Here is a 9,739-nt window from a genome sequence, read left to right as displayed (position 1 = left end):
TTGTCATGCAGGTGATAGAGGACCCAAAAGCGACTTAACAGAAACAGAGTTTATTCAAGTCCAAACAGGGAATAACAGAAATCCTCTAGTCTGTAGAGGGGAATGACAAGAGAAGCGGCCACAGACTGCAGGTCGCTTCGGGTAGGCGCAGGCCGTAGTAGACAGAGACACCTGCTCACACGCAGCATCTGATGAAGGCAAAAACACGACAGGACAGGGCGAAACACAATCACAGCATGGTGAATGCAAAACAAGGAACCGACGGGACAGGAACGGAACACAAAGGAATAAATAGGGACTCTAATCAGGGGAAAGGATCGGGAACAGGTGTGGGAAGACTAAATGATGATTAGGGGAATAGGAACAGCTGGGAGCAGGAACGATAGAGAGAGGAGAGAGAGGGAGGGGGAGAGAGAGGGATAGAAAAAGGGAACGAACCTAATAAGACCAGCAGGGGGAAACGAACAGAAGGAAAAGCAAAATGACAAGATGATATAAGACAAAACATGACAGTACCCCCCACTCACCGAGCGCCTCCTGGCGCTCTCGAGGAAGGAACACTGGCGGCAACGGAGGAAATCATAGATCAAACGGTCCAGCACGCCCCGAGAAAGAACCCAACTCCTCTCCTCAGGACCGTAACGAAAAACGATAAAAAGGGAAACTAGGGTACTACTCTAAAAAAAAAATGAGAACTAGGGACAGACTGAGACACAGCAAGGGCAGGAACAAGAACAGGAGAGATGCGATGGCAGGGAACAGACTGAGACCCAGCAAGACCAGGAGCAGAAGCAGAAAAAAATTACCAGACTTCTTCTGCGCGCAGTCTGAACACGCAGCCACGAAACGGCGCATGTCACGCTCCTGAGTCGGCCACCAAAAGCGCTGGCGAATAGACGCAAGAGTGCCTCGAACACCGGGATGACCAGCTAACTTGGCAGAGTGAGCCCACTGAAGAACAGCCAGACGAGTGGAAACAGGAACGAAAAGGAGGTTACTAGGACAAGCGCGCGGCGACGCAGTGTGCGTGAGTGCTTGCTTAACCTGTCTTTCAATTCCCCAGACTGTCAACCCGACAACACGCCCATAAGGAAGAATCCCCTCGAGATCAGTAGAAGCCACAGAAGAACTAAACAGACGGGATAAGGCATCAGGCTTGGTGTTCTTGCTACCCGGACGGTAAGAAATCACAAACTCGAAACGAGCGAAAAACAACGCCCAACGAGCTTGACGGGCATTAAGTCGTTTGGCAGAACGGATGTACTCAAGGTTCTTATGGTCTGTCCAAACGACAAAAGGAACGGTCGCCCCCTCCAACCACTGTCGCCATTCGCCTAGGGCTAAGCGGATGGCGAGCAGTTCACGGTTACCCACATCATAGTTGCGCTCAGATGGCGACAGGCGATGAGAAGAATAAGCGCAAGGATGAACCTTATCGTCAGACTGGAAGCGCTGGGATAGAATGGCTCCCACGCCTACCTCTGAAGCGTCAACCTCGACAATGAATTGTCTAGTGACGTCAGGAGTAACGAGGATAGGAGCGGACGTAAAACGTTCTTTTAGAAGATCAAAAGCTCCCTGGGCGGAACCGGACCACTTAAAACACGTCTTGACAGAAGTAAGAGCTGTGAGAGGGGCAGCAACTTGACCGAAATTACGAATGAAACGCCGATAGAAATTAGCGAAACCTAAAAAGCGCTGCAACTCGACACGTGACCTTGGAACGGGCCAATCACTGACAGCTTGGACCTTAGCGGAATCCATCTGAATGCCTTCAGCGGAAATAACGGAACCGAGAAAAGTAACGGAGGAGACATGAAAAGAGCACTTCTCAGCCTTTACGTAGAGACAATTCTCTAAAAGGCGCTGTAGAACACGTCGAACGTGCTGAACATGAATCTCGAGTGACGGAGAAAAAATCAGGATATCGTCAAGATAGACAAAAACAAAAATGTTCAGCATGTCTCTCAGAACATCATTAACTAATGCCTGAAAAACAGCTGGCGCATTGGCGAGACCGAACGGCAGAACCCGGTACTCAAAATGCCCTAACGGAGTGTTAAACGCCGTTTTCCACTCGTCCCCCTCTCTGATGCGCACGAGATGGTAAGCGTTACGAAGGTCCAACTTAGTAAAGCACCTGGCTCCCTGCAGAATCTCGAAGGCTGATGACATAAGGGGAAGCGGATAACGATTCTTAACCGTTATGTCATTCAGCCCTCGATAATCCACGCAGGGGCGCAGAGTACCGTCCTTCTTCTTAACAAAAAGAACCCCGCCCCGGCCGGAGAAGAAGAAGGCACTATGGTACCGGCGTCAAGAGACACAGACAAATAATCCTCGAGAGCCTTACGTTCGGGAGCCGACAGAGAGTATAGTCTACCTCGAGGAGGAGTGGTCCCCGGAAGGAGATCAATACTACAATCATACGACCGGTGAGGAGGAAGGGAGTTGGCTCGGGACCGACTGAAGACCGTGCGCAGATCATGATATTCCTCCGGCACTCCTGTCAAATCGCCAGGTTCCTCCTGGGAAGTAGGGACAGAAGAAACGGGAGGGATGGCAGACATTAAACACTTCACATGACAAGAAACGTTCCAGGATAGGATAGAATTACTAGACCAATTAATAGAAGGATTATGACATACTAGCCAGGGATGACCCAAAACAACAGGTGTAAACGGTGAACGGAAAATCAAAAAGAAATAGTCTCACTGTGGTTACCAGATACTGTGAGGGTTAAAGGTAGTGTCTCAAATCTGATACTGGGAAGATGACTACCATCTAAGGCAAACATGGGCGTAGGCTTGTCTAACGGTCTGAAAGGAATGTTATGTTTCCGAACCCATGCTTCGTCCATGAAACAACCCTCAGCCCCAGAGTCAATCAAGGCACTGCATGTAGCACCCGAACCGGTCCAGCGTAGATGGACCGACATAGTAGTACAAGATCTAGATGAAGAGACCAGAGTAGTAGCGCTCACCAGTAGCCCTCCGCTTACTGATGGGCTCTGGCCTCTTACTGGACATGAATTAACAAAATGTCCAGCAACTCCGCAATAGAGGCACAGGCGGTTGGTGATCCTCCGTTCCCTCTCCTTAGTCGAGATGCGAATCCCTCCCAGCTGCATGGGCTCAGTCTCAAAGCCAGAGGAGGGAGATGGTTGCGATGCGGAGCAGGGAAACACCGTTGATGCGAGCTCTCTTCCACGAGCCCGGTGACGAAGATCTACCCGTCGTTCTATGCGGATGGCGAGAGCAATCAAAGAGTCCACATCTGAAGGAACCTCCCGGGAGAGAATCTCATCCTTAACCACTGCGTGGAGTCCCTCCAGAAAACGAGCGAGCAGCGCCGGCTCGTTCCACTCACTAGAGGCAGCAAGAGTGCGAAACTCAATAGAATAATCCGTTATGGACCGTTCACCTTGGCATAAGGAAGCCAGGGCCCTAGAAGCCTCCCTACCAAAAACTGAACGGTCAAAAACCCGAATCATCTCCTCTTTAAAGTTCTGGAACTTGTTAGAGCAATCAGCCCTTGCCTCCCAGATAGCTGTGCCCCATTCTCGAGCCCGGCCAGTAAGGAGTGAAATGACGTAAGCAACCCGAGCTCTCTCTCTAGAGTATGTGTTGGGTTGGAGAGAGAACACAATCTCACACTGCGTGAGAAAGGAGCGGCACTCAGTGGGCTGCCCGGAGTAGCAAGGTGGGTTATTAACCCTAGGTTCTGGAGGCTCGGCAGGCCAGGAAGTAACAGGTGGCACGAGACGTAGACTCTGGAACTGTCCAGAGAGGTCGGAAACCTGAGCGGCCAGGTTCTCCACGGCATGGCGAGCAGCAGACAATTCCTGCTCGTGTCTGCCGAGCATGGCTCCTTGGATCTCGACGGCAGTGTAACGAGCGTCTGAAGTCGCTGGGTCCATTACTTGGTCGGTTCCTTCTGTCATGCAGGTGATAGAGGACCCAAAAGCGACTTAACAGAAACAGAGTTTATTCAAGTCCACTGTAGGGGAATGACAAGAGAAGCGGCCACAGACTGCAGGTGCGCTTCGGGTAGGCGCAGGCCGTAGTAGACAGAGACACTGCTCACACGCAGCATCTGATGAAGGCAAAAACACGACCCCAGGACAGGGCGAAACACAATGCAGCATGGTGAATACAAAACAAGGAACCGACGGGACAGGAACGGAACACAAAGGAATAAATAGGGACTCTAATCAGGGAAAGGATCGGGAACAGGTGTGGGAAGACTAAATGATGATTAGGGGAATAGGAACAGCTGGGAGCAGGAAGACGATAGAGAGAGGAGAGAGAGGGAGGGGAGAGAGAGGGATAGAAAAAGGGAACGAACCTAATAAGACCAGCAGGGGGAAACGAACAGAAGGAAAAGCAAAATGACAAGATGATATAAGACAAAACATGACACCTGTCTCAGCTCTGACTACATAATAATATCCTCCTCCTATTGGGCCTGTCTCAGCTCTAACTACATAATAATATCCTCCTCCCTATTGGGCCTGTCTCAGCTCTAACTACATAATAATATCCTCCTCCTATTGGGCCTGTCTCAGCTCTGACTACATAATAATATCCTCCTCCTATTGGGCCCTGTCTCAACTACATTATAATATCCTCCTCCTATTGGGCCTGTCTCAGCTCTGACTACATTATAATATCCTCCTCCTATTGGGCCTGTCTCAGCTCTAACTACATAATAATATTCTCCTCCTATTGGGCCTGTCTCAGCTCTGACTACATAATAATATCCTCCTCCCTATGTCTCAGCTCTAACTACATAATAATATCTCCTCCCTATTGGGCCTGTCTCAGCTCTAACTACATAATAATATCCTCCTCCTATTGGGCCTGTCTCAGCTCTAACTACATTATAATATTCTCCTCCTATTGGGCCTGTCTCAGCTCTAACTACATAATAATATCCTCCTATTGGGCCTGTCTCAGCTCTAACTACATAATAATATCCTCCTCCTATTGGGCCTGTCTCAGCTCTGACTTATCCTCCTCCTCATAATAATATCTCCTCCTATTGGGCCTGTCTCAGCTCTAACTACATAATGATATTCTCCTCCTATTGGGCCTGTCTCAGCTCTAACTACATAATGATATTCTCCTCCTATTGGGCCTGTCTCAGCTCTAACTACATAATGATATTCTCCTCCTATTGGGCCTGTCTCAGCTCTAACTACATAATGATAATCAGCTCTAACTATAATATCCTCCTCCTATTGGGCCTGTCTCAGCTCTGACTACATAATGATATTCTCCTCCTATTGGGCCTGTCTCAGCTCTGACTACATAATGATATTCTCCTCCCTATTGGGCCTGTCTCAGCTCTGACTACATAATGATATTCTCCTCCTATTGGGCCTGTCTCAGCTCTGACTACATAATGATATTCTCCTCCTATTGGGCCTGTCTCAGCTCCTACTACATAATGATATTCTCCTCCTATTGGGCCTGTCTCAGCTCTGACTACATAATGATATTCTCCTCCTATTGGGCCTGTCTCAGCTCCTACTACATAATGATATTCTCCTCCTATTGGGCCTGTCTCAGCTCTGACTACATAATGATATTCTCCTCCTATTGCCAGGCCTGTCTCAGCTCTGACTACATAATGATATTCTCCTCCTATTGGGCCTGTCTCAGCTCTGACTACATAATGATATTCTCCTCCTATTGGGCCTGTCTCAGCTCTGACTACATAATGATATTCTCCTCCCTGTGGGCCTGTCTCCAGCTCTGACTACATAATGATATTCTCCTCCTATTGGGCCTGTCTCAGCTCTGACTACATAATGATATTCTCCTCCTATTGGGCCTGTCTCAGCTCCTACTACATAATGATATTCTCCTCCTATTGGGCCTGTCTCAGCTCTGACTACATAATGATATTCTCCTCCTATTGGGCCTGTCTCAGCTCTGACTACATAATGATATTTCTCCTCCTATTGGGCCTGTCTCAGCTCTGACTACATAATGATATTCTCCTCCTATTGGGCCTGTCTCAGCTCTGACTACATAATGATATTCTCCTCCTATTGGGCCTGTCTCAGCTCTGACTACATAATGATATTCTCCTCCTATTGGGCCTGTCTCAGCTCTGACTACATAATGATATTCTCCTCCTATTGGGCCTGTCTCAGCTCTGACTACATAATGATATTCTCCTCCTATTGGGCCTGTCTCAGCTCTGACTACATAATGATATTCTCCCTCTATTGGGCCTGTCTCAGCTCTGACTACATTATAATATCCTCCTCCTATTGGGCCTGTCTCAGCTCTGACTACATAATGATATTCTCCTCCTATTGGGCCTGTCTCAGCTCTGACTACATAATGATATTCTCCTCCTATTGGGCCTGTCTCAGCTCTGACTACATAATGATATTCTCCTCCTATTGGGCCTGTCTCAGCTCTGACAACATAATGATATCCTCCTCCTATTGGGCCTGTCTCAGCTCTGACTACATAATGATATTCTCCTCCTATTGGGCCTGTCTCAGCTCTGACTACATAATGATATTCTCCTCCTCTGGGCCTGTCTCAGCTCTGACTACATAATGATATTCTCCTCTATTGGGCCTGTCTCTCTCCTCCTATCCTCCTCCTATTGGGCCTGTCTCAGCTCTGACTACATAATGATATCCTCCTCCTATTGGGCCTGTCTCAGCTCTGACTACATAATGATATTCTCCTCCCTATTGGGCCTGTCTCAGCTCTGACTACATAATGATTCTCCTCCTATTGGGCCTGTCTCAGCTCCTGACTGCCTGTGGTATTCTCCTCCTATTGGGCCTGTCTCAGCTCTGACTACATAATGATATTCTCCTCCCTATTGGGCCTGTCTCAGCTCTGACAACATAATGATATCCTCCTCCTATTGGGCCTGTCTCAGCTCTGACTACATAATGATATTCTCCTCCTATTGGGCCTGTCTCAGCTCTGAATACATAATGATATTCTCCTCCTATTGGGCCTGTCTCAGCTTTGAATACATAATGATATTCTCCTCCTATTGGGCCTGTCTCAGCTCTGACTACATAATGATATTCTATTGGGCCTCCACTCCTATTGGGCCTGTCTCAGCTCTGACTACATAATGATATTCTCCTCCTATTGGGCCTGTCTCAGCTCTGACTACATAATGATATTCTCCTCCTATTGGGCTGTCTCAGCTCTGAATACAGATATTCCTCCTATTGGGACTGACATAATGATATTCTCCTCCTATTGGGCCTGTCTCAGCTCTGACTACATAATGATATTCTCCTCCTATTGGGCCTGTCTCAGCTCTGACTACATAATGATATTCTCCTCCTATTGGGCCTGTCTCAGCTCTACTACATAATGATATTCCTCCTCCTATTGGGCCTGTCTCAGCTCTGACTACATAATGATAATTGGGCCTGTCTCAGCTCTGACTATTGTCCTCAGCTCTATTGGGCCTGTCTCAGCTCTGACTACATAATAATATCCTCCTCCTATTGGGCCTGTCTCAGCTCTAACTACATTATAATATCCTCCTCCTATTGGGCCTGTCTCAGCTCTGACTACATAATGATATTCTCCTCCTATTGGGCCTGTCTCAGCTCTGACTACATTATAATATCCTCCTCCTATTGGGCCTGTCTCAGCTCTGACTACATAATAATATCCTCCTCCTATTGGGCCTGTCTCAGCTCTAAATATATTATAATATCCTTATCCTATTGAGCCTGTCTCAGCTCTGACTACATAATGATATCCTGTAGCAATGTTATTATTATAATGCTGATATCTAGATTCTGCTGCCCTAGTTTCCTAACTCTAAAGTACATTTGGTTTTTCTTCTCTGGCGGGACAGTGACCTTTGGACGGTTTCCTATCAGGGAAACAAACTAATGGCATTGATTGACCTCAGAGGACATCAGACAGAGACGTTGTGATAATCATAATGCTGCTGATAATAATAATAATCTGTGATCTATTTGGCAGAAACTCTGGCTTTAGTTGTAATCCAGATTAAAGAGGGGATGGATGACGGTATGCCCTCTCTCCTGCAATTTCTTTTTGTTTAGGGCACACACCTGTGTGTAACTCCTGATTGCAACCAGTTACTGAGCACTCAACCCTGCATCTGGCCCCGGGGGCGCAGAATGACAGACAAAAAAAAACTGAAATCTGACAATTGTCCGGCCCTCTCTTGCACACCACAACTGATCCCTGACTGATGCATCTCACAGCATCCTACTCCGGCCCTCCCAGGCCCTCCCTGCAACCACCACAGACACATTACAACCCAGGCTGACATACATGTTAGCATGTAGCAGAACGATCCCCAAATCCCCTAGGTTTTCCAGTAATCCTGGTTGGAAGATGATGGATTTCCTGCTTTTCCCTCTGATTCAGGTAATCTTCCAACCTGGGATTCTGGAAAGACAGGGGATTTTGGGAAAGTTCCTGGATTTCTGCAACCCTAAACAGAACTATACTGTCCTCTGCATGTAATATTAATATGTGTTCATGTCCTTCACTCCCATCACTAATGCAGATCAGGGACATGTTCTACTGTATCTTAGACTGTTTGTTTGGTGGATTGGACTGTACTGTTTGTGGTGTGAATGATTGACTGTTTGATTGTTTGACTGACTTTTGATGAGTTCACAATAACACAATGATGTAGAATTCGTTCTTCACTGCGATGATGCCTGACCTAATTCTTTGTGCAGAGGGACAGAAAATGAAATGTATCACCCAGTTACTTAGCAACCACTCTCTCCCTCACGTAATCTTGGAGCATGGTGTACATCGATAGCCCCACCACCACCAGAATCCTCCACTCTGTCATTCTGCCTGATGACTTGTCAGACTGACAGACCTCGGCTGCATGAGACGTGTCATAGTCTGGCCAATCACAAGGCTGTGATTGTCCCAGATCCCTCCCACCTTTGTCTAATCCTCTTCTCTCATTCTCAGGGGTCCACCACCACCGGCAGCGGCAGCAGTTCCTCATAAGGCCCCATCCCCATTGGTCCACCAGATTTACATCAGAAGGAACCCCGCGTCCACTGATGAAAGGAACCCCCGTCCTTACCCTACTCAGCCCCCTCCCCTGCGACCAGGCCCCCTAGTGACACTTCACCTACACCTTTGCCAAACAATGACTGTCATCCCAAGGACCTAAAGGACACTCTGATGGCCCCCTGCCCCCCTATCCCCCAGCCATGATCTCTCTATAAGCACACACTAGCCCCAATCAACTTCAACGTCCATTCAACACACATGGTTCTGCATGGCTATGGCCCATCACTGAGGGCCCCACACGTTTCAACTAACCACAGTGAAGAGAACATACACTAGAGAGACAGAATGCAGGGGTCAAAACAGCCACTATGAATATACAGAGACAGACATAGGAATGTGGAATTTCCTTCAAAGACTGTACCCCCTTTACAAAAGGAAAGACCTTGGATGTTAGGTTTTTACTTAAGTATTTGTCCTTGTTCGGTCAGAGCACACGTGTGTAAATGTAGAATCAAACAAACCAGTATATCCTAAAAAGGAATTTACAATACTTTCATCAGTCCATTTATCAAACAGCAAAGAGTGAGCCCTTCTTTATCAATACTGTATATGTACGTATATCAGCCCTTTCCTTCATGTGCATGGAGATTTCAATGTAACTGCTTTGTTAGGAAATGTTAGATGTGGTCCGGGATATTTGAAGTGACTCACAGTGT

General features: G+C 47.4%; 1 protein-coding gene across 1 annotated transcript in view; it reads left to right on the top strand.

Annotated features, from left to right (window-relative positions):
* The window catches only part of LOC124010410 (protocadherin alpha-C2-like), a 15,074-nt gene extending 5,968 nt beyond the window's left edge, over nucleotides 1–9,106 (top strand). The window contains exon 2 of the mRNA XM_046322818.1: nucleotides 8,976–9,106. Within this exon, the coding sequence (XP_046178774.1) occupies nucleotides 8,976–9,014 (39 nt within the window). The 3' untranslated portion in view covers nucleotides 9,015–9,106. The remainder of the gene's footprint in view (nucleotides 1–8,975) is intronic.
* The last annotated feature ends 633 nt before the right edge of the window (nucleotides 9,107–9,739 follow it).

Source organism: Oncorhynchus gorbuscha, linkage group LG23 (genome assembly GCF_021184085.1).
Source record: "Oncorhynchus gorbuscha isolate QuinsamMale2020 ecotype Even-year linkage group LG23, OgorEven_v1.0, whole genome shotgun sequence".
NCBI classification, from domain to species: domain Eukaryota; kingdom Metazoa; phylum Chordata; class Actinopteri; order Salmoniformes; family Salmonidae; genus Oncorhynchus; species Oncorhynchus gorbuscha.
This window is presented reverse-complemented; position numbering and strand designations above follow the sequence as displayed.